The sequence below is a fragment of the Drosophila arizonae genome, chromosome X (genome assembly GCF_054131065.1).
Source record: "Drosophila arizonae isolate 15081-1271.41 chromosome X, UAZ_ARI_1.0, whole genome shotgun sequence".
NCBI lineage: Eukaryota > Metazoa > Arthropoda > Insecta > Diptera > Drosophilidae > Drosophila > Drosophila arizonae.
Genome location: NC_142927.1, coordinates 21,503,034 through 21,528,693, shown reverse-complemented (window position 1 = coordinate 21,528,693; position 25,660 = coordinate 21,503,034). Strand labels below are relative to the sequence as shown.

The following is a 25,660-nucleotide window of genomic DNA, read 5'->3' as shown; positions in this document are numbered from 1 at the left end:
ATTTTGCTAGATTTCCGATTGTAGCGCACGTGGCGCACGTTGTCCGAAATGCGAAAGAAAATGGAATTGGAAAATGGAAAAGAAAATGAACAAGAAGAAGAAGAAGAAGAAGCCTGCAATCCGCAGCAGTGAGTAAAAATTTGTTTATTTTGATGCGGACTGCGGCTACGGTCAATTCGATAAAAATTCGTCATTGATTTTCCACGGAAAATGACTGAGTGAATTGGCAACATATATGAATATGCATATGTACATATTAACATACATATGTATGTATATACTTTGATGCATATAGTTTATCTCTGTTTGTGTATACTAAAGATATTCTGTATGATTAACCCCAAATTTGTTTATTGTACTATGAAAACCGAGGCATTTGCTCTGCATCAGCTGCACAGCTGACGATCATGATGATGATGATGATGATGATGAGGATGCTGATCCGGGTTACTCACCTATCACATTTATCAGGGCGAGCAGCTCACACACGTAGTATCTGTACGCCCACCAATTGTGATATCTGGAATTGCAGGAATTCAATTGTGAAATTGCAAATGCGCTAAGTAATTTGCAATCGTCTTGGCTTACCTTAAATTTTCCCATAAATAATCTAAAAGTAATTTCTTTTTTTGTTTTTTCTCGGCTTCGGAACAAATGCCTATATCTAAGTCCATGATGAGCGCATGAATTTTGCCACCCTCCCAAGACTTCCACAGCCATCTTGGTGTGTAAAATAAGATTGCCTGCAAGTAGAGAGCGAGAGAGAGAGAGGGAGAGATGTATGAGATATAATCAAGATATATGTATGTATATGCATATATACACTATATATATTTAGTATATTTAGTTCTGTAAAGGTGAGCTAGGGCGACGCAGTGTAGGCGTCTGTCGTAAAAGCGCTTAAATTTGACAAGTGACAATTGCCAGCTGCTTGCCTTAGCCTGGCCATAGGCCATGGCTAGAGCCCGGCCAAGTAATTCCAGCTAACAATGCCAAAGGTATTATATGATCAAAATTGCCTTTGCTTGACCTTCCCAGTGCATGCCTCTGCATATTGTTCTCATTATTATTATTATTATTATTATTATTATTATTGTTTGCTGATTCCGCGATCTACTTACAGACAGCTAGACAGGAGAGATATATCTGACGTGTATGTGTGTGTGTATAAATGTCGCATATATGTATACGTATTTATAGACATGTCATCAAAACAATTAGCTGTGATCCATTAGCGAGAGTAGAAAAAACAACAGGGCGAACAGAGCGAACTGTGGATGAAGCAACAACAGACGTTGCCACAGTCCGTCCGGCTGGCCGGCAGCGATCTTGCCCAATTAAATGGATCTGCCGCTGGCTCTGACGCGCTGCTATTTATGCCCGCTCTGATGACATATTAATAATAACTTGTATCGTAAATTTCTGGCTAAATTGTGCAAATGTTTGCTTTGGCTATGGCTTTGGCTTTGCTGAAATGTGGGCAGGTGGTAATCCCCGCAGCCAGCGCGTCAAACGGACAATGGCTTAGCGACCAGCAGCAGCTGCTCGATCGGCGAGCGAGGTGAGAGTTCAGTTTGTTTAGTGCCTACATAATGGCGTCTGTCTGCCATTGTCGTAGCTCCTATAATTCACGCGCTGTTGATGTTGGCAAAGGCTAAGAGATCTTATAGACAGCAGCATGCGATCAGGCCATATGACTTTAGCCCACAGCACAGCAGTCGACAGGCTTTTGGCATGGCGGTCAGGGCATGGTCTTGACAGCAGCAGCCGTAGAAGAAGAAGAAGCAGCAGCAGCGGCGGCAGCAGCAGCAGCTGAATGTTGCATGCTTTTTGCATCTGTTGCAACAATGCGACTCAAATATGTTGAAACTGACGTCGCTCGGCCAACATCTGCGGCAGATTGTGGGGCCAGCAGCAGCAACAGCTAAACAACTGGGCACACAGCTTGCAACGCCCTGCCGGAAGTCAAATGATGCGTTTGATTTGCTTTATCGCCGCCGGGCATAACTTTTGATTTTTTTTTTTGTTTTGGGTTTTTTCTGTTTTGTGTTTTTGTTTTTATACCCTTGCCCTAACAGCTCGGCCCTCAATTGGGGCATGCTGCTGGCATTATATTTGTTTTCCTATCGCCATCTCGTTTCCTTTGCTGCAAATTGGCTTGGACCGACGACATGCAACAGCAAGAATCGGAGCCACATTCGAAAAGTCCCTTTCTAGAAGAAGGCAGCCGCAGCAGCTTGTGCCAATGGCTGTGGGTGAGTTTGCGTATCGAACTGCATGCGTGTGTGTGCGTGTATGTGCGTGTGCGTGTGTGTCTGAAAAGCAATTTGGCAAGCGTTCAATTTGCCATAAAAACATGGCATAAATGCAGCTGCAATCAAAACCAAACCAAGTCGAAAATCAACAGGCGCAACCAAGTTGAAAGCAAAGGACGCCGCACAGTGGAGCAAAGGTCGAACAAAAGCAAAAAAAAAAAAAAAAAAAACATATAAAATTAAATTAATTAAAGAATAAAAAATCTATTACAATATCCAAATTTACAAAGTGGAATTCCAAGAGTATTGGATGCGATTGAATATGATTTTTATTTATATCATGATATTAAGCCGTCTTTTATGAAATATGTGTTAATACAGTCGACTATCGTTATTTCGAAATTCAAGGGACTCTTAAAATATTTCGAATTGTCGAGTGTTTAACCAAGTTTGAATTACCGCGTCTTAGCAATGATTTTTAGTTCGAATTACTGAGTGATAACATTGAATTAATGAGAGGTTTGAAATAACAAGAGTCGACTGTCGATATAAAACAAACCTATTAGTCTGGCCAGCAAAATTTGGAGTATTTTCCGAAGTATGCCAAATTTATGTTAAACATTATTATTTATATTTTTTTTATACTTTTTTGTTGTTGTTACTATTCTAAGATATGTCTATTTTTGAATACAAGTGCATTTTTAAGTTACATGAAAAAATATAAACGTCATTACCATTAAACAAATTTTTGGTTACACCTATTAAATTGGCCATGAGTGTATATCGGTATTTATATATACTTATATATTTTTTTAGGTATTTATTTTTGTTGGAGTGGTGGCGTCGCCGATAAGTAAAAAGACCGGGGTGTAATTTCCTAATCTTTATTGGAGGATGAGAGCTGTGTCGCTCGTATAAAGTGTATTGAATATATGTGTGTATGCCAGGATAGGCAAGTGACAAGTAGTCGCGAGACGAAGTACTCAGCGGGCGCTAAGTACCGCGAACCAGTAGGAGAACCGGGTGATGTTATTAACAGAATGCTGTTAACAACATAACATTGTGTGGTGCGGGAGGAGCAATTCTTGTTAATGGGATCTGGCATTAACAATTTTTATTATTATTATTGTGTTTTGTTTTTATTTTATTTAGTTTTATTATATGGCTATAACTTAGAAGCTTAGCTTGGAGTCGCATATATATTGTATATACATATATTTTATTGTATATATTTTTAATACTATTACTTTTTTTTTTTAAATTTTATTATTATTTTTAATTTATTTAACATTCCTAATTTTTGCGTTCATAATTTATTTCATCAATAATAAATAACTACTGATCAATCATTCATTATTTCCATTTGCCAAAAGCATTTAAGACCCAAATTAATTTCATGCCCCGTAACACTTGCCCCACTGTGCGCAGTGCATTGAGGATAAAAGAGAAGTTTGCATTTTCAATTAGGCAAACGTCGCGCGCCAGCGAACGTCTTGTGGCCCTGGAGCCCCACCAGCCCAAGCAGCCCAAGCACAAACAGACCCATAACTACATATGTAGCATGGCTCCAGTGCGTGGGCGGGCTGTGCGAAAGCTAGTGCTCGGCTTGTGGGAGGCTGGGGAGAGCGACGACTGCGCCTGTGAGTGCGAAGGCGAGTGCGCCAGTTGCGTTGCCGGCTGCCTGATCCCGGTTCCCGGTTCTCGGTGCCCGGTTCTCGGTGCCCGGTTCTTGGTTCCGTGCTGGCTTCTCCCACTCTCGCACGCGTGCATAAAAATAAATACACATAAGTCAAATATAAACACATGTCCAATGCTCCAACTCTGGCGGGGAGTCCGCCAGCCGTCGTCAGCGGCGTCACGTTGCCAGCCCGTCCCTCCCAAGCCGAACCCAGCACCAGCACCAGCCCCGACTCCAACCCCCCAGCGTCAACTCATTGCTTTTCCCCGCTCTCCCGCTGCTGGGCATTCGGGCCAGATTTTTGTTTCTGTGTGCTGGCATTTGGCCAGAATTATTATTTGTTCACTTTTATGTTTGTCTGTGCCTTTTCAATAAATATCCAGATAGGCAAAAAAAAGAGAAGAAAAGAAGAAAAAAAAAAAAAGAAAGCAGATTTCAATTTTTGACATATTTGAGGGGAGCGCTTGATCGATTTGAGCCGATCGGGGCCGGAATCAATATCGAAATCGTAATGAAATTGGAAATGAAAGAGAACGATCATGAAAATTGAAATGGTAAATGGGAACGGGAGTGCCAGTGGGGTGGACTGGAGGTGGGAGGTGGGTGGAAGGGATGCTGAACATGTTCGCCTGCTGCAAGGCAGAATTTGCTTTTAAACTTTATAGCTGCATTGTCCAAGTTAATGGCCTGGCCATTAGCGTGGGCGATCCAATTGTTGATCTCCAGATAATCGCTGCCGATCGCTGAACACCCGCCACCGCCACCACCCCGCCCTGGCCACCGCCCAACTGATCAATTATGAACGAGGTCCTGAGATCACAATTGTGCCACTACGTACGTCCACAGATGCTTATGCATCTATTTAGGTATTTTCGAATATTTGAAGTTGATGTCAGGTGTTCCATAAAGTTCCATATATGTATATTTATAGATAGGTATATCCATATACATATATATATATATATATATTTATATACCTACATATTTATATATTGGTTCACTCGACTATGTAGTTGTTGGCTACAGATTTATAGCTTTGCTTGTTTTCTCGTGGCATTTATGATCGTTGACTTTTATTATTTATGCACAGTACATATGCACACACAATTATACACACACACACGTGCACATACATAATATATATAAATACATACTTATTTATGTATGACTATATATTGTCTGATCGTTTTGGGCTGAGAACTGCATTCGATTTCAGGTCGCATCCGTCGTCTTTATTAATAAATCCACAAATTAAGCAGAATGGAAAATGTGTAAATTATAGAAACGCCGTTCACGCGTCATTAAGCAGGGAGAATACCATAATAAATGTATTTATAGGTATTTGGGTGACTATGACGGCGTCGTCTATAATCGCCGCTGTGACACTAACCGAGAAAACGAAGCCGTATGCTCACCAGACGCTCCCCATCGCCCCCAGCCCCCCGTCCACCATCCACTCTTAACCCCTCAATCGGCCAACAGGCAGAAAACACACAGAGAACCGAATGGCGACTGCGACAAAAGTGTGGTAAAAATATACATTTAATATTTGGTACATTGTTAGCGGGAAGATATATTATTGTGTAATCGTTGGGGGGCCCCGCGTCTCGACCCCAGTTTGCACTGGCCCCTGCCTTGTCTTTCCACTCGAGACATATGGCAGAGCAACGTCATAAAATGCAAGTAGAACAACAATGGGGCACAAATTTCAGATCCATTATATACTATGTGTTAAAGTGAGCTCGCATTCGAACATGAAATATAAAATATGAAATATTTCACTGAATTGGTTCAGCTAAATTTAAGACAATTACCCCTAAGCAGCATTCTGTTTGCCAAGCTAGAAAGCCGTAAGCCCAAAACGATCTCCGTTCACGTAAGATCTGTTCTGGTCCACCTGCGCAATGCGCCTCGATTTAGTCAATTCAATTCAGTTGACATTGAAATTAAAAATCAGATCATATATTAAAATCTGAGAAGCATGGAACTCTTTAAATTATATGTGTTCCCAAGTTAAGATTAAAAGGAGTTCATGATGCTCCTAATTCAATTGCTGGGGATAATCTTCTGTCAAAAATTGCTAAAAAAAAAAAAGAAAAGAAAAACTTACAAAAAAATAAGTTCCATATTCTTCAGTTAAGATTAAAAACCAAGTCGATTTAGCCTGCACTTATACATCGATAATATTGTTTTGTTCGATGATCAATTTCGATATTGATCCTTAGCACATCTCGTCCCAGCGTACAGCTATGGAGTATACGTAAGATCTATGTGTGTTCCGAATGCACATGTATTTGCTTATATCATGGGTACCGGTATCTCGAAATCGCATACCGTCGAGTCAAATTGCCATACATGTTACTTCTATTGTTCAGTTAAGGGATTACGTAAGGTAAGCTCATTAATTTCTGAACCAAACTATTTGTATACCCGTTTGCAAAGTGAAAAGAGTATATTGGCTTTCTGCAGTGTCCATCTCGCTGCCCACTTGCCGCTGCCCACTTGCCACTGACTCTCATTTCCGCTACCGTCGCGAAAATATTTAGAAAAATAAAAATCAATAGAAATAGTCTATTGAGACGTGGACAGTCGGGATTAGCTACATTTTCCATGCTTTGAAGTTTTCAAAATGCTTCAAATTTAATGAATACGTCACTGTTGACTTCCTCTATTAGTTTGCTCAAAATTTAGCACTACTTCCAATTGGAGGCGTGGCAAATCAAAAAATCCTATAGCTTTCAATGGTAGCGTTTGATCACGAATGAGTATACTGCAGTCAGTAATAGTAGTAAGTAAGTAAGTAAGTAGTAAGCCCGATTGCTATGTTAGTTTTTAGTATATTCAGCAGATTTGTAATATAGTGTCATGATCTAATCTTAATGGTATATTATCCATTAACAAGATATATTTAATCAATTTATCGATTACTTAATCAATCGATAATTAACAAAAGCCAATAGGATTTTGGCTTTATACATTGTTCAAGCAGATTTAAAACTGAAAAAGTCCAGTCAAGCGATTTCATATATTCGTGCCTAGATCTCAGAAAGTTTAAGAATAAAGCAAAAGTTCCACACAACGATTATTCTATAGAAGAACAAATGAACTTTTAACTTTTAGTGCCTTTATCGCAAAGACTAAACTAGATGTTAAACTTAATCTCTCTATAGAGTTCAGGGTATTCCGTAGTCTAGCACTCCCGATTAGAGCACTATTAACTGAATTTCGTATAGCATTCCAAGAATTCTGATAATCTTGAAAGTATTCGAACAGGAAAGTGATGAGCTGCAAAGGACTTCAGATATGGCGGAACTATTTGAAATTTGGTAAGCGATTCGATCAACAAATAAACAAACAAAGCAAACAGACAAACAGACCGACAGACGAACGGACAGACAGGCGGACAGACATGTGTATCCACATACGTCACAACAGAGCCCAGTCAACTGGTGGTGGTGGTGGTGTTGGTGGTGCTGGCCTTGGGCAAGCGTAAGTGAAATGTTCGCAACAGCAACAAATCGGGTAATACGGATATGTTTAAACATTTTCATTTCATGGGCCATGCATACGCATACAAGTATCTTACATTTCAAAGCCACGCCAACAACAACAACAACAGCAATCACAGGAATGAAGAAGCAGAACAAAAACTAAGTAGAACAAATATTTGGAAATTTCAATTTTGTATTGAGTATAAAAAACACGCGCACTCATAGAAATGTAGATAAATATAAATAAGTACGTAGGCATATCACTGGGCACACCACTTCAACCCGTCCCCCCCATCCGGGACAGCACCCATACATATGTATACACTGTATACACTATGCTTTAATGAGTCAATATATCAAATTTTTATGATCGCCCCATGACAAGATTCGAATCTGGGAGTCAGTGCATAAACGAGTTGAACTGGTTCCCCATATGAACAAAGCACTTGCTCTGCCCACACACATGAGGGGTATTCCTGTAAGCTAAGTGATGATTCCGATGAAGTTAGCCAGCCACTTTTGTTTATCAATTCGATTCGGTTATAGCTAATATATATATATATTTCATATGAATATGTTAGATAAAAGAAATTGAAATTTACATTCATCAAAAGCAATTGAGATAGATTTCAGAATGAAAATCTGCTTATATCTGACACGCCGAAGAGTGAATGCCCTTATAGCTAGAGAGTATTTCAGAGATGAATAAAAAGATGCAACTTCCTATAGATAGATCATATATCTCTGATTATTATATAACCCTAAACTTTGGAATGAAGAAAAAAGTTCCATTATTCTTATTAAGATTTGATATTCTATACCAATATCGAAGACAGATTGAACTATATATCGGCTCGTATATATAAATTATATTCCATTATATTGTATTCCAAATGCGGTTAGTTTTGGAGTTTAAGAAACTCTATCGAATTTCCCGCTTACATCCGTTCGTGACTCACCTGAAAAAATAGGCAAAAGCATACCCATTGATAGTATTTATAGTGCTTCTTATCGGCTGGATCGCCATCGGAATTGCCAATACCGGGGTATGGCACCGAAACGCCTTGTTTTTTCAAAAATAAACTCTTCAGCGTATACGTCGACTGTATCCAGCAATATGTGTTGAGAACATCCTCTGGAATATCTTTAGTGTGTACACAATCAATTGGATTACCCACATATTGGCGTGTGGTTATAATTAGCGAGAATGACATCAGAATCATCACAGTTATTGAGTAGTGCAGGCGGAATACTATCGAATCGGTTTTAACGTGACTGACCTTTACAAGGTTTTTCAATCCACGAAATATATCTAACATGGTTTGTTAAACAGAGCGGAGCAGCGCGGAGTGTTTTACCAAAGCTCAATTGGTATATGGCTTTAATTGATGCTCTCTATCTCTCTCTCTCTCAATCTCTCCCTCACTCTCACTCTGCCTTGGCTATTTGTACGGGTGTGTGTATATGTGTGTGGGTGTATCGATGGGATCGTATTTCAGGGTCAGACTCGTCTCTGACTTGAGTTCTTTTGTTATCGGAGGAGGAACGATCGATCGATCGATTAACTGTCCTATCGATAGGTGCTCGTGGAGCTATCGCTTTCGGGATTAGAGTTCTTTCTCTTGCGCGGCCAGCCCATCATTGGCAGCTGAGCAGTGGGCGGGGCACGCAGATCGACCATTTGTCGATGTGATAAGCTGTTCACGCTGGAGCTGGAGTTGGTGCTGGTTGTGGTTCTGGTTCTGGTTCCGTTGGGTTGCTTGCTTGGGTATACAGTTATTCGTTATGCTCGTCCCTTGCACAGAATTTGGCATTTTTGATCGAGTTCAATTGACGATTTTAGTTCTTTGAGGATTTTCGTTTGATCTTTGATTTCTAGTTTCATCTGGCCATTGTTTTGGTTTTTTTTTTTTTTTTTTAGAGTTGTTGGGTGTCACTGAATCACTAGAGATTTTTACTACTGGTAACAACGCGAAAATGAATGAACAAATTCTATATCGAAGCCGTTTGGAAAGCGACGAACGCGACGAAAACTTGATTATTATTTTCTTTTAGGATAAAACGTGCGAAATTTGTTTAATATTTTCACAGCATTTAGTTCGGGGGCAGTTTGTTTATTGAAAGAAGCAATTGGAAACATTTCTACTCTCTATGGTCAATGTGGAAATATTTATTTTAACGGCAACCATTGAAATTTCGTAACGAAACAAAACAAATAAAAAACGCGCCGAGCATATAAATAAAATGTGGCATTAAATGGGCTTCCAGTTCACTAGTGTTGGGGATCGCATAAATATCTATACATATATAAATATATCGAATATAAATCTATATATGTATATGTATACACAGAGAGATCTCAGTATATACATATGTATTTATATGTAGGTATGTATATTTAGTAAACGTGAACATAGCTATGCATAGTAGCTATGTTAATAAATTTATGCTCCACGCAGCTGGGGCACAAAACAATCGGCGAAATGAACAGTAAAAATCAAAATTGCAATGTTTATAAACAAATTGCCGAGAGTCGATTCGGGTCGGATGGAATCGAGTTGGATTGAGTCGCGTCGAGCCATAGCCATATAATCAAATATAGCCAAAAGGAACGTCTAGCGAATTGCTCATACGCACACGTGGCCCAATAAACCAGGCAAAGTCATGGGTGAAGCCTTCACGATAATTAACGCGCCATCAATTGATGAAGAGATGATCAATGTCGACTACAGACTGTAGATATATAGATATATAGACGATAGGCTGTAGACGATAGACTATCTACTACACTCCATAGACTCCAATCTAGCACGAGTCGAAGAGGTGTTGCTGCCGCGTAGCGCATAAATATGGCTGCGATGATCGTAAATTGGGCGAGCTCAAGGCCCACGATTTCGTAAGCTGACAGAAACTCGCAAAACTATTGTTCATTCAAGTATTTGTGCTGTAACGGTTTCGGATTCTGTTTCATTTTGTTTGGCTTTGTTTTGTTTTGATCTCTGCTACACGGTGTTGTTTATAAAATGGTAGCGGCAGCAGCAGCAGCAGCAGCAGCAGCGGCCACTACTGCACTTGACATTTCAAGAAAAATATTTTGGGACGAGGGCATTTGGAAGTATGCCAAGCATGCTTCATCCTAATACCCCGTAATTCCAAAATTTCCAAATTTCCAAATTTCCAAATTTGTTTATTGTTGCTACGCATGCCTAATTAAGTTGAACGGGTCCCCGATCCTACATGCGCCCGGCCCTAGGCTCGCCCTAGCACCGTCCTACCTCTGTCGCTCTTGCTCCACTTTCTTCGCCTTTCCCCGCGCTTGGCGAGCAGCAGGGGCAGAGATGGAGCAGCGCTAACAATGCGCAGCTATATTTAAATACACGCAGCTATAATTATGATTTTCGGCTCTTTTTTTATTCAAGATAAAATATGAACAACAACAATAAGTGGAATATCCGAATGGGAAAATATGTAGATCGGCAGCGACTAATGACTAATTGGGTTTTCCTCGACGCCTGACAAATCTGCGCAATGAGTAATGAGCAATAATGGCCAAGAGACAAAAGAATAGAGCACGAGCTGGTCTCTCGCCCCCATTCATACGAAAGCACTCGTAAAATTCAACTGAAAAAGCGATCGAGCTCGAATCATTCAGCTCCGATTGCAATTTTAACTACAAACCATAATAAATATCTGGATTTTCTAAGAGCAAGCAAAAGTTTCTCCACAACTGATAAATATTAAATAAATATTTGTCACTAGCATTTTTCCTTTAAGCTGCAGTTGTCACAGATTTCATAAGAAATGAGCGCAAAAAATATTTATTTCGTATGAAATATGAAAGCAAAATGCGCGCGGACAGTTTGAGGTTGATAAGCTTAAGTTCTTAGGGAGGTCCATAAAATCACATATGGACGCATATTTCAGCGAGTTAATGTTGTGGTCATGTGCTACTGCTACCCGGCTTTCTGCGGCTCAAGGTGTTTTGTGACGTCCTTCGCTAGAATGTAATGAAATCAATAATCCAATCAGGCAAGCCAAATATATATGGAAAGTGAAGATCATTAGAGATATTTTTCTTTCTATATTTGAACAATTTATAATATTTAATACATATATTTTTTGATCGAACATCGAGTGCCTATCATCAACAGATATTCCCAATACCTTCATAGCTTGTTATACTCATATATGGCTGCATATATATTTGTTGTTCTCCAACTTAATCGATTCTGGTCCCCTGCCACAGTGTTGCGAGCCATAATTAACTCATCTCTCGGCATTGTTTGTATCAGTTGCATGGCAGACTTGTGGCGCTGTAGGGCGCATAGACCCACATCTCTGTCGCACCGCATGTTGAGTTGCTGTATTGAAACACTTTCGGCGCTCTTTACAAACAAGGCTTCAGAGCCTAATTTATCATTCGAAACTAAGTGTGAATGATATAAAGCAACAACAACAACAACAACAACAACAACAACGATAGCATCAGCAGCGAGAGCATTGATGCTGCTGGCGTCAACTCATGTTGCCGCCAGAGTTATAAAAATGAAATGAAACACAAATGAGCTGCGAGGCAACAACACAGAGATTCGCTCAGCGATTCAAAAGGCTGAAGAGCCTCGAGCCGTGGCCGCCCTAGCCAACTGAGCAGCACTGGAGAGTGGCAGTTGCTCTCTTGGCCCGCAGCAAATAAATAGAAGTAAAGGCGGGCATGTAGGTGGTTGCAGCCGAGTGCAACTGACGTCGCCATACTCTGTTCGACGTGCCAAAATTGTCAACCGAGTGAGACTTGAGTTTTGTGAGGCAAAGGATTGCTTGGCCGGAGCTGGGAGTTGATTTATCAAGAAGTGAAGGGAGAGAGGGAGCTCAGAGACAGACACAGCAAACAGAGCAGACAGAGAGGACATATAGACAAACAGATCAACTATAAAGTTTAGTTCAAATACTAACTCAAGCAAAACGCCTATACAAACTAATATATGTATGTATGTGTATATGTATATCTACATAGTTTCCAATTGTCGGAAAATAGTTTAGTTGTCATGATCAACAAACGAAATATTGCACATTGCCAATATACTCTGCTATTTGCTTTTATTTATATTTATATTTATATATATTTTTTTTGTTTCTTTTTGTTTTTTGTATTTTTGAGCATAAGGCGAAAGCATGTGAACGCTTCGGACTTGTGGGTTGCAAATGTGAATGTGAACGCGAAACTGTTGGCAGCGCACAGCGGACAGCCTCGCCGCGATAAACACATGGCCGGGTCCATTTTGGCCAGTTCGTTTATTTACTTTGTAGAGTTAATTATGATGGAGCAGTGGGCAGCGCGGTCGCAATTTCCCAATCACTTGGCCAGCAGACAAAACAAGCTAAACGACGACGGCCCAACTTTGCGAGACTTTGTGAAAATATCAAAGCAGATCGTCACGCGGATCAATTGACAGAGTATTGAACAATGTACATATATGCATATATAAATATATTTATATATATACTTGTTCTTATTTAGATATTCATATTGAAATTGATATTGATTAACTCTTATATATCTATCTATCTATCTATCTATATATATATATATATTCATACGATCGCATTCGTCGCTCGCGTCGCGGGCGCCGGCACGAGGCCTGCGAACGGCTGCATCACGCGTGGAAGGACTCGCTTCACATGTTTTGATCGCACGCACAGCCGACAAACAAATGCAAACTGTCGTTGCACAACACTGGTAAATAACGAGCAGCACTTGAAAGCACTCGAAAAAAATAGAAGAAGAAGAACAGGAAGAAAATGAGGAACACGAATACGAATACGAGATTTATAGAACGAAAATTGTTCAAGGTTCGATAGTCGAGACGCGATACTCGATACACGATACACGATGCACGATACTCGATACTCGCTGCACGCTGCTCGACTCGCGTTATTGTTGAACGTTTGGCAGTTGGTTCGAGATCACAGAGCAGAGGAGGAAAACTAAAATCGAGCGCGCGTTCGCCTCGCCAACCTAAAAGACACTGCGGAAATGGCCGCAGTGCTGGCCTGCCTAGCCGGGCCATGCCATGCCGTGCCGTGCCGTGCCGCTCCGTGCCGTGCCCTGACGGACCCGGCCAGGTCCAAACTCTCTCCGACAGATCTCTGTTCACAATTTCCTCTGCCTGCCTGCTGCTGCTGCTGCTGCTGCTGTTGCTGCTGGCAGCGTTTGCTGGCGTGCCAGCTCTGCCTCTATCTATGCTCTCTCTCTCGTCGCTCGCGCGCGCTCTCTCTCTCCCACTCTTCCTCTCTCTCTCTATGTTTCTATCAGCTTAATACACTGTCTCTTGTCGCTGCTGCTGCTAGGTCTCTCTCTCTCTCTGTCCATGTCTATCTCGCTCGCTCCATGTGCAGCCATCTCGCTCGCGAGCCACACACACTTCCGGCTTGTTGATGTCTCTGTCTGAATATGTTTTTGTGTGTTGCATTTTGTGGTCGGCTGTTTGTTGTGTCTCTCTTGACTATGTGTGTATGTTGTGTATGTGTGCTTGTCTGTTGTGTGTGAGTGAGTAAATGTTGGCGGCTGTAAACAACAATGAACTGACGACGACGTTCGATACGCTCCACGCTCATCACTGTTGCAGCAATTTCTGACCAAGCAGCAGAGAAATACCACACACACACACACACACGCCAACACTCTCACACACTATCATACACACAGTGGACAGTTTCATAATTTGTTCAGCTTCAGCTTCAGCCCCAGTTCCAGCTCCAATTGGAGTTCCACTGCAATTGGCAAGCGAATACCAATAGACACTGGTTCCATGCCAATTGGCAGCGATTTGAGTGTTAAATTTTAATGAGAAATAATTATTATTATGATAAGCACGGGATGCACTTATCATACCCAATCGACTGAAGCGCGCTCAAACATGTGTCTGCAGTTAGAGTTTTAAGATCAAACTTCAAATGGATATAGCGAAATATTCAATAAATAATTCTATTGAATGAAGAGCAGAATTTTAGATAAGTTTATTTTCGGGTATATTCGAGCAATTCTGATGTGAAGACTCCAAGTCAATAAAATTCAAAATAAATATTTTAAGGGGTATACAGGTATAGGGTATACAGGTATAGAGTACACATATGGATAAATAAAAATTGTAAATAAATTTAAGTTAGGTTATTTTAATAGACAAAATGATATATCAGATGAAAGGACTCCGAAAGGGTATAACTTATATAAACAAAATTACTAATGATAAAATCTCATATTTTGGATAGAAGAAATGAGAGGACTCTTCACATACAATTGAGATACGTCTATATTTCCAACAAATATCAATCAAATATAAGAAATACATATATAAATATTAAAATAAATAATAATATTAAATAAAATATATCAGATGAGCGAAATTGATAAATAACTCCTTATAAACTATGATAGTAGGGTATCTAAAATGACGGAGCTGGATAAATATTATTCCTGATAAATTATTATACATAGTAAAGTGTCTCCGATGAGAGAACTCTTCAGGTACAAGAGGTAGTTCATGAAAATTACAAATAAATACATATTAAAAATTAGTATAAATATATATGTATGTAAAGTTGTCAATATTTCATCCACGAATCACGGCATGCGACCCACTGTGCAGCAAGCAAACTATTTACATGATGCTCATATTTATTTCGCGCACTTACGAGACGTCCTCAACTATCAACAGCATCCATCCGCCCGGCCGCGCGGCCGTCAGCGAAGGACAAAAGTGAAATGGATGCAAATAGAAAAGGAGTCGCCGAGCATCGAGTTGAATCTTGAATCGCGTCGAGTCCTGATGGGGTTGAGGCTGAGCTGGCCGAGCTGGTCGAGCTGGCCGAGCTGGTAGAGCTGGCTGGGATGGAGTACGTGACGCAACGTGTGCTCCCTTTGCATTGTTGTCCAGCTGTTTGTCTGGCTGTCTCCGTGTTGCTTGTGCGATTTCCGCTCATTATTGTTGCAATCAGCCAGACAAAGGCGAGCGCCAGGACACACACTGGACACTCTGGACATGGGCATAGAATTTATGCGTTATCCAGCCCCCTCCCCCCACACTTTATTTCTTCTTCTTCTTTTTTTGATTTTTGCGCACAGACACCATGCGAAGCATATCAATAAGGCCTGCCCCGGCCCCGGCTGACGACTGATAGCTGGAGTTATGAAAATATCAAATTGTCTGACGTCCATCGGCGATTTGATGATGCTGCCATTTGTCGCAATGCCGGACAGCTGCCGCCCATAATCTGTGCATACGGACTTCACTGCATGCGACATCGCGCGGCAACTAGACGGGGCGGAGGGTCCATTAAAATTCAATTGGTTTTGGGCCTACGTGAGCTGGCTGCTCGAGACAAAGGCATAGATTTGCTTTTGCTTTATTTCACATGAATTTTGTTTATTTTGTTTTTTGCTTGGTTTTATTTTTCGCATAATTCGGCCATTAAGACAAAAGTTGTTCATTGCCAGTCAGAGTCTGTGGCGGCCGTCTTCGTCTTCGTCTCCATCTCAGCTGCTCTGCGAGCCCCGCTGAGTGCAGGCGAAGGCGGCGCAAAGTCTCTGCCAGATAAGCTCCGGCTCATTAATGCAACCCGGCAAAGCATTAGCCAAATGCGAGTGTGAAAAATGCATAATAGTTCGCTATCTGGGCTGGCCGCCAACTTTTGCATTATTTCAAATGCATGAGGGCGTCCAGCCAGTCGACCAGCTCTAATTAAAAAAAGAAAATGGAAGCCCAGCAAGAATTTCCTGTGCAAATCGACCAAATTTAAGGGACACTCAAATCTGAAGCTAAGACCTAAACATCTCAAGAGCATTTGTGTTTAACTATTTTAAACAGATTGCCGAACATGGAGGTTAGGTGATGCTGTATAGGCAGCTAGCAATGCTTTGAGTCGTTTTTAGTTTGAACCAAATCTTATTCGTATATATAATATATATTTATTTTGCAATTATCATATCAGTTTGGAATTATGTAGAAATCATTTAGCTATGCACTATATATATACCTATATGTAGGTGTATGCCTATATGTCAAGCTGAATTCTCTCACTTTTTTAGCCCTAGCCTTTTTTTTTACTATTCAATGATTTCCAAGTCTATGCGCATGAAATGTATAAACATATATATACATTTATATCAATACATATATATAGTTATACCCATACAGTAGAATCCGGCTCCAACGTTATAGTATAAGTTCGCCTTGGGCTTGCCTGGGGACCAGAATTTTCGTCGAAATAAGCGGAGTCGGTATAACCGAATTCTACTCTATACATTCACATTAAACACTGCTTTTTAGGAACTCACCTTTTAGACATTAATAATGAATTAACATTAACATTAGCATTAACATTGAAATTAACATTAACAATAAAGTTACAACAGATAACTTGCCAGGTGCTGATCCTGTAGATTGGACAACTAGCCTTTGCCGTCTGCTAGGACAACTAACTGCATATTCACGATCTGCTCTCTGAGGTTGACGTCTTGAACCTCTTAGCTCTGTAAGCGACTTTAAGTAATATTGCAATCGACAGAAACTCAGCCCAGAACTCTCATTTTTGAGAGCTGATCAACTCGTGCGAAATACTCCTAAATTCTTTGGCTAGTTTAGTTAATTGAATAATTGAACATTTTTTGTTGAGAATTTCACCTTGACGGATGACTTAATATAATTCAATTCCAATTCCAATTATGATGTCAATTTGAAGCAAATTCCCAACTAAAACCAGCTGCAGCTGTCCTCAGCGATGTCAAACGAACAGCCTCTTTCTCTTGCTCGCTCGAGATGTCAATCAGAGACGAGAAGAAATATGATTTGCTAAATAGGATATTATAATTTAACGACATGCCGCTGGGTATTCCCCAGAGAGCTTTCGGCTCTTCGATAAAACGGCAAGAATGTTTGGCCACACACAAACGGCTCGTAAATTAAATGGCTCGTTTTTATTTAGGTTTTTGTTGTTCTTTTGCTTTCGCTTTTCCATCTCAGTTTTATTGGTGGTGGTGGCAGCGTGCGCCGTCGCCGCCGTCGCCGCCGCCGCCAGCAGCGTCTCCAAGTGAAGCGTTCAGCCTGCTCAAATAAATTAATACAAATATCGTGCAGATCGTGCATCAAATTTCCAGCAAATTAACGGGAAATGCAGGCAAACGCAGCCGGCGTAATTAGCTGAGCCATCGATGTCGGCTGACCGGGCGGATGACTTGCCCGGCCGCCCCTCTCGGACGGTGGGGCGTGTGCCTTATTGGTAAAGTTGAAACGGGGTCAAGCGGTTGCATTCCCCGTTTGGCTTTCTTTCTTTCCGTTTTCTTCCCTCTCCCTCTCCCTGTCGTTCTCCCTCCCTTTTTAGCCAAAAATAGCACAGACACACAATAATATAATAATACGCACGAAGCAGGCGACAGGCGTGAGGCGTAAAGCGTGAGCAGGCGTGAGCAGACGTGGGTGGGAGGCGAGCGCAACGAAAGAGTGCACAGCCCAAGCAGTTGCAGAAGAAGAACAACGGAGAGAAAGGAGAGAGAATTGATAAGTTTGTGGCTGCTGCTCCAAAAATAGTTGCGCAGTCATCGCTTCATTTCATCCAGCTGCTGCGTGGCCCTGCTGCGGCTGGAGTTCGTGCTCGTGGCCATGCGTGAGTCTGTGGCCGATAGCCGATAGTCTGTGGTCGCTGCTCTATAGTCGCTGGGTCTGTGGGGAATGGTTAAATGCAACTGCAACTGCAACTGCAACTGCAACTGCTTATAGCTCATGTGAGAGTCTGTGCCGCATTAATTCATTATCGTCATCGATATTCGCTGGGGAATCGTTGCTCGAAACAAAAGGCGGCTCAACGCTTCAATGGCTCTCCAAGCGATATCCATTGACTGGGCCAGACGTGCCTGCGCATGCATAGAGCTATAACACTCCCGCCCCCACCTCTTGGCCGCACAGCTCCAGACAGTTGCATGCAGCCGGGGCAAGCACTGGCCATGCGCTGGGGCAGGTCAGGGCAGATCCTTCTTGATATGCAAATGCAATTGATAAGACGCAGCTTTCGACCTACTGGGAGGGGAGGCAAACCGTCGAAGCGTGGACTTGACTTGACCACGACACCAATTCTTCATAGGTATTCAGTTTAAAAAAATGATGACATTGCTTAGATTCCAGATTTTCGGTATTGACTATGCAAGATTCAAAATCCAAGATCATAAAATGGAAAGACAAGGTAGCTCCTTAAAGAAAACCTAACCTCACTCGGAACCCCAAATTCTCGAACCTAATTCTTATAATTCTTATTATTCACTTTAAAACTGACCATATCGGCATTAAGAATATAAAGAAAACCATAACCAGAACCCCTTCATTCTGTCAGTTTGAATTATTTCATATTCGAATCATCACTATTTCTAGTTATTATTATCTATATAAATAACCTTTGTATTTCTCTAAGCACACACTGATTTCTCACAAGAAAATTGCTGTTGGAGTGCTTTGTTAGTCTTCAATGTATTTTTAGTTTGTTTTGAACGTTTTGGATTCCAAACTTTAATTGAGTTAAAAATAAATGCTCTAGAAATACTTAGTATTTAGTTGTATGTCCATAACAATTAATATCATAAACAAGTCAGAGTGTTTTATGTGAGCTAGCTCGACTAGGAGATACCCTGGGTGTCGTAGAGAAATTGATTTCCCTAATGTGGCTGATTTGCTTACTTTAGCTCCAGTAACTCCCTCAATATGTTCGAATAACTGAAACGTGTAAAAGTTATAAACGGAACTAATGTCAAAGCGCATGGCGAATCTCCATTCTTATAAGGCTGGCAACTCTAGCCAGGATATATCAAATAAAATTTTTCTCATATACTTTTCAATTAGAAATTCCGTAAAATGACTTTAGTGTATTATATAAAGCGATTTTACTTATTTATAAATAAGATTTAATGCTTCGATATTTTATATATTATTTATAAATATTGCAAAAATATTTACAATTTTTTTAAAAGTATTTTAAAATATTAAGTACATCAAAATTAATAATAAATTGTCAACTTTTTGCTTTTTCTCTGCATTTTTAAATGAATGAACTTGTTAGCAGGTAGATATCTCGGTTGGCTATTAGACGAAAAAAGTTGCAAGCTTTAAGCTCAAAAGCTGCACGAAGTTGCACCAACACTTTATGCAAAGCTGCAGAGCTTTTAGCGTGATTATCCACTAAAGCTTTGCAAGCTTTATTCTAGGAAGTTAGCCAGAAGTGAACGTTTTTTGCTTAGTATAACCATATAGATTCAAATAGTTGCTGAAAAGCTTTCGAAGCTCTCCCATACAGAACTTTTGTATACAAGAGATTAACGGTTTTGTTTCTTATACATATATTTAAATGGGAAACTTACCTGAAAAAATAGTGTAAACGCTACCCATTGATAATATTTTGTGTGCTTTATTGTTAGAGGGCCACGCCCCTGTGAATTGTGAATTCCAGGAAAAGGCACCTCGGAACCTTGCTTTTTCATGAACGCATCCACAACTGTATACGTTGAGTGTATCCAACAATATGTGTTGAGAACATCTTCCGGAATGTCTCTGCAAATATATATATATCAAAAGATGTACCAAGAGTGGGGCAGTGGGGAGGGCGAGGCGGAGAGAGGTTCGATATCTTACCTTGTGTGTACACAGTCTATGGGGTTTCCTACGTACTGCCGCGTTGTCACAGCAATCGAGAATGTGATCAGTAAAATAACCGTTGCGTTTGTGTGCAGGCGAAAAACAGGTGAATCGATTTTGACATGAGACACCTATATATGTGTATACACATGTGTGTATGTGTGTGTGTGTGTGTGTATTGATCGACAGGTTATCGACAATCGATCGATTTCGCGTTGCGTGTTGAAGTATGCGTAGTAAGAGAAAGAACATTATTATTAAGCGAATTGGCAGCGGGGGGCGTTTGGGGCGGGAATATAAATTGAAATGTTTTTGGTTGTTTAATGCTGAACGGTTATACAAATTTGCTAAGTATATCTGTATCATAATTAGTACGTTTTTCTTTTCTCTTCTTCTTTTGCTTTCTCTTTAGAAGTGTGCTTTATAAGTATTGTATAAGTAGTTTATGTACATTAACTTATATGGCAGGGTTAAGGTTATTCTTTCTTCATCTTCTTCATCTTCATCTTTTCTTCTTATAATTCTTCTCTTATGCTTTTCTATTACGTTATTTTTTAACAAGAACTTAATTTTCTTTGACTTTTTGCCTTACAATTAGTTTAACTGTCTTACAAATTAACAAAGCGAGAAAGAGTTAGACAAAGAGACAGATAGAGATAGAGAGAGAGAGAGAGGAAATGATCTGCCATATGTACAGGATTTCATATATAAAAGGTTTTGCTTTGCTGATTTCAGCTGCCTCACATCGGGCCCAATTCAGGGGCGAATACCGTTATCGCGACCACCCTGAACAGCAGTTCTGCAGTTCAATTAATATCCGATCGGATCGGGTGTGTTAGGATTTTTTTCTTGTCTGCTGTTCAGCTTGATCGCGATTGGCTGCCCGGAGGTTTAATCGATATGAAATAAATACAATTTGCAATTTTAACTTATCGAATTGGATTCTGATTGGAAATTTAATTATCATATAAGTATAGTAAGGTGTCACAGCAATATGGTAATTTGAATAGACCTGACATTTCGTTAGATATATATTATAGGAGAAAAATAAAAAACGAAATACGTTTATATACAAATCAAAAGGAACGATAAATCAATTTTGGTGTGGAGTGTAAAACGAATTGCGAAGTATGCTTGACTAGCAATTGAATATAGAAAATTGCTGGGAATGCAAATTTAAGTCGAGGTTTTCACGTTCATGATTCGGCGCCCAGTCGACTGAAGTGTGAGTGAAAGCGATAGATAGATAGATAGATAGAGAGAGATGGATGGATGAAGAGAGAGAGAGAGAGAGTGAGAGAGTGAGAGAGCGAGATAGAGAGAGAGAGGTGATTCGAGCCGATAAACGAGTGTCGCACTTCAGTTCTGGGCCGCCTCTTGATGTGTTGAAGGCCAATCGGGACTTTCGGGTGATTTGTTTGAGTTTTTCCAATTTTTAATTGGGCTTTTGGAATTTTGTTTAGTATCTGAATTTAGCTGTTCGTAACGATGACCACTCAATCGATATTTTATTTTCATATATGACTTTTGACTTTTAACTTTTGGCTCTCGGCTGACTATGAGAAGTTTATAAAAATCAACAAATTATACGCAAACATCTGAATGGAAATAACATAAAAGAAGTCTCGTGAAACGGTCTCCTAATACCCATGAAATTTCGATAATGGCTTCTCAATTTCTGCAAATTGAATGCACAGATTTGTAGTTGGTGGATTTTTTTTTTAAATTTTTTTTTTTATTTAATATATATATTTTTTGGTGGTTGGGTGGTTTGGTGGTTTTGTTAGTTGCTTTTGTTAGTGAAAAAGTTGAAATGTGATCGTCTGAGTATTTAGTACAGAACAAATCTGGCGCTTAGCTATCTTATAGCTGTGGTGAGTTGTGAGCTGAGCTGTGGTGAATTTATGTTATTCAACTTGCTTGAAAACGTGATCAAAAATCTATAACCCGGTGAGTTGGTGAACGGTGAGCGAATACTTGCGATTATGAGTGTGATCGTTATTGTGGTAAGTTTGTCTTGTGATCGTGGTGAGTTTGTGGTAGTGGTGGCAGTGGTGGTGGTGGTGGTGGTGGTAGTTTGTGAAACAGTGAGCAATAAAAATTGTGTGCTACAGCTGAAAGCTGTGCATGTAATTGTAAGAAAATTGCGAGACGAAGAGTGTTTAGAGAGAGAGAGAGAGAGTATGTGTGAGAAAGTGAGAGAGAGAGAGTGAACGTGATAGTGTAGTTGTACACAAAAACTGAACATTTCGAAAAGAAAGTTAAGGAAAACATATACATATTATAGTTATTATAAAATTGTAGAAGATGGTGTGAACAACTAGATGTATTTGAATTGAATTGAATTGAATTGAATTGAATGGAGAAAAATGTACGAACAAATTTGAATTAAGGTGTAAATTGGGTACGTTAATTCTAAATATATTCAACACAGTACAAGTAAGAGTAAGACAAACAGACATATACGTATATTTGTAAATATATATAGAGGTATATACGGCTATATGTTATCGAACGAAGCGCACGCGTTGCGCATTCGTTGTCAAGGACTTAGCATTAATAATAGTCGCCAGTCGGCCAATAGATATATAGCTATGATATCATCTCAGGGATATCCTGCTATTGGCCAACGGGCAACTTCAACAGAGGTATACGTCAAATGATTTCAAATAATACTAAGTATTTTCAGTGTAAACAGTTAACAACTGGGATGGCTTTAATAGTTCTTCGTCGTTTGTTAGTTCGATTGCCCGTGAACCTATAACCAGTATAAATATTTACAAATTTCAGATTCTCTTTAATTTTTGCTTCTTATTCTCTTCATGTTCTTCTCTTCTTTTGTTGTTGTTGTTTTTTTTTTTTTTTTGCTGTTTTTGTTTGTAAATATTGTGGTTATATCGATTTGTATTTTGTGTGTCATAATCGGAATTGTTAAGAACATAATTTGGTTTTGGATAGCTTAAGTGTTACTAAATGTTTTTCGGGCTTTCAACATTTTATATGGGATTCATAATTTTAGTTTAGCTTTTGATTTTTAAATATATATAAATATATATAGGTAATACACATACACAATTTAAATACAGAGCGATAGAGAGAGATATGTATATATATATAGAGAGAGAGAGAGAGAGTGTGGCGTAAAATTATCGTTTATAATTGCTTTATATTAGCTTGGTCAGTTAGCGGCATTTTTGTTGTTGTTTTGTTTTGGTTGTTGGTAATTGGTAATTGGATTAATTTTGGCTTTGACTTTGCGTGGGTGAGAGTCTATGGTTGCGTGATTGATAGATAAATTTACTGTGACAGTTGGTGATTGAGTGTGTGAATGAAGGTTGCTCTTGCTTAATAGTTGAGTTGAGTTGAGTTGAGTTAGTTAATCAATATCTCTTTTTGTTTGTTTAGGATATTGTATAGATATATGTAAATATATATATAGATTTAATTGTGATTTTGTTTAATTGAATTTTACTTGCTGTATTTTCATTGTTTTTCTTTATTTTCTTTTTTTTTTTTTTTTTTTTTTGGCTTTAGTCGAATGAATATATATACATATATATATTGATAAAGTAGTGTACGAGAGTTGGTGAGATACAAAGGAGAAGGAAAAAAAATGAACATAATTGAGTTGCTGCTGTTGTTGTTGTAGTTGTAGTTGTAGTAGTAGTTGTTGTTGTAGTTGTAGTTGTAGTTGTTCTTTGTTGTGATCTAAACGAGTACGTGGTGAGCGTCGCATCCGCTTGCTGAATACGCGCCAGTGTTGGACAATACTGAATGCCTGGCCATTCCGCAGTGAGAAGTGAGAAAGTGGCGAGTGAGAGTGGTGAGTGAGTCGTGGTGACGTGGTGAACGTAGTGAACGTGGTGAGCGTGGTGAGCTTGGTGAGCTTGGTGAGTGGGCAAGTGGGCGGGTGGGCGAGTGGGCGAGTATTTAGTATATTTAGTAGGTGATCAAGATCAGCTAACGAGTGAGCGCACGCAGCGATTTGTGGTGTGTGAGCGTGGTTCTTGTGGAGCGAGTGGTGGAAACTGAGTGAAATTGAAAGCACTAAATAAGTAAGATTCTTAGCGTGTGTGTGTGAGAGAGAGAGAGAGAGAGTGTGTGTATGTGTGCTGGCGTGTTATTTAAACTGTTTTCAAGTGTACTTCTACTTTGGAATACTTGATTTGCTGTTGTTTTCGTTTTCCTAGAGAGAGAGAGTGAGAGAGTGAGAGAGAGAGAGAGAGAGAGTAACTCGCTAGCTGGCCACTGTTGGTGTTGGTTGGTGTCCAGAGGTGAGATTGCATAGTTAACATTTTGTTTTGGCTTTGTTTATTTGTGTTTTGCTTTGCTTGTTTGTTGCTGGTTTTCTTTTTCTTTTGTTTGGTTTTGCAGTTAATTAGGTGATTTGGTTTTCATTGTTGTTGTTGCTTTGTTTGTGTAAAGTGATTTTGGTTTTTGGTGAGAGCCAGTTTATATTTTCGTCACAAATTGTTCAACAATTTCTTTTTTTTTTTTTTTTTGTTTTTTTTTTTTTTTATTATTTTTGCGGGTGAGGTTTATGTTCAAATTTGATTTTATTTTATAAAATGTTTTCAGTTGTCTTTTTTAATTAATTTCTTTGTTTATGTTTTAAATTTATGTGAAACGTTTTTATTGTTCTGGTTTCAGTTTTTCTATGTCATTGTAAGCACATTCGAGGGCGAGAGCGAACAAGAGCGATGAGTTTGAAAGTGTTTCATTTGATTGCTAATTATTCTTTTTTACCAACGAAAAATAGGCGTTAATCACATATGTAACACAGAAATAATAATAATAAATAGTCGAAAGCAATAAAAGGAAACGCAGAATAAAACCAAAAATTCGCTACTTAACACAACGAAATAAAGCGGGCAAAGCAACGCAAGGCCAACCCGCACATACATATAAATATAGCGAAGTGGATCCTGTGTATTCACAGTCCCCAGGTTCAAATTGCCCTATCCTAATACCCATTGTGTGCGTGTCTGTGTGTGTGTGAGTGCGTGTGTGCGTGTGTGTGTGTGTGTGTGTGTGTTTGTGTAATAAGCATCATGTGAGCATGAACTGAAGTGAAGTGACTTACGCTTACGGGCTGATTAACAAAATGGCATTTCCCCAACTGACTGCAATGACTATGCGACTGACTGACTTCTGCCCAGTAGCCATAACAATGTATTTGATGGCGAGTCGGAATTTGTTGCTGCTGCTGGGACTACAAGGCAATAATAACGGCGAGAGACAGAGGGAGCGCTGGCCTGAAGCTCGTTTTTGCTATTAGAACAACATTGCCAATACATTTGGGCAATAAAAATAAGTTTTGCTACAAAATACAGCTCACTGGCTTAGCCAGGGCTTTGCGCCCTGCGCTCGAGTGCTCTACGAGTGCCTTAGGCAGCTCTCACAGGATGGCTTTGGCGTTGTTGCCTTAGCTGCTGCTATTATACTGTTCGCTGGGCGCACAGTGTCTGCCACTTATGCCTCATTAGGATGCGTCTAAGAACTCTTACAGTAATTCAATAATAAATTCAAGTCAAGCGCGAGGCGTCAAGCGCCAAAGTGCCAAAGAGT

The 25,660-nt window shown here is 39.8% G+C and overlaps 1 protein-coding gene across 34 annotated transcripts in view; it reads right to left on the bottom strand.

Annotated features, from left to right (window-relative positions):
* Window positions 1-25,660, bottom strand: part of shakB (Innexin family member shaking B) — a 202,736-nt gene that overhangs the window by 5,548 nt on the left and 171,528 nt on the right. For 28 of the 34 annotated variants that reach the window (XM_089475059.1, XM_089475073.1, XM_089475060.1 and 25 more), the window contains 4 exons: window positions 20,090-20,223; window positions 19,819-20,008; window positions 589-743; window positions 456-520 (listed from right to left, as the gene is read on the bottom strand). In XM_089475059.1, coding sequence (XP_089331185.1) covers window positions 456-520; window positions 589-743; window positions 19,819-20,008; window positions 20,090-20,223 — 544 coding nt within the window. Of the gene's footprint in view, window positions 1-455; window positions 521-588; window positions 744-8,383; window positions 9,722-13,019; window positions 14,296-19,818; window positions 20,009-20,089; window positions 20,224-25,660 lie in introns of those variants that run through there. The other 6 variants (XM_089475087.1, XM_089475089.1, XM_089475088.1 and 3 more) reach the window with 6 other exon arrangements.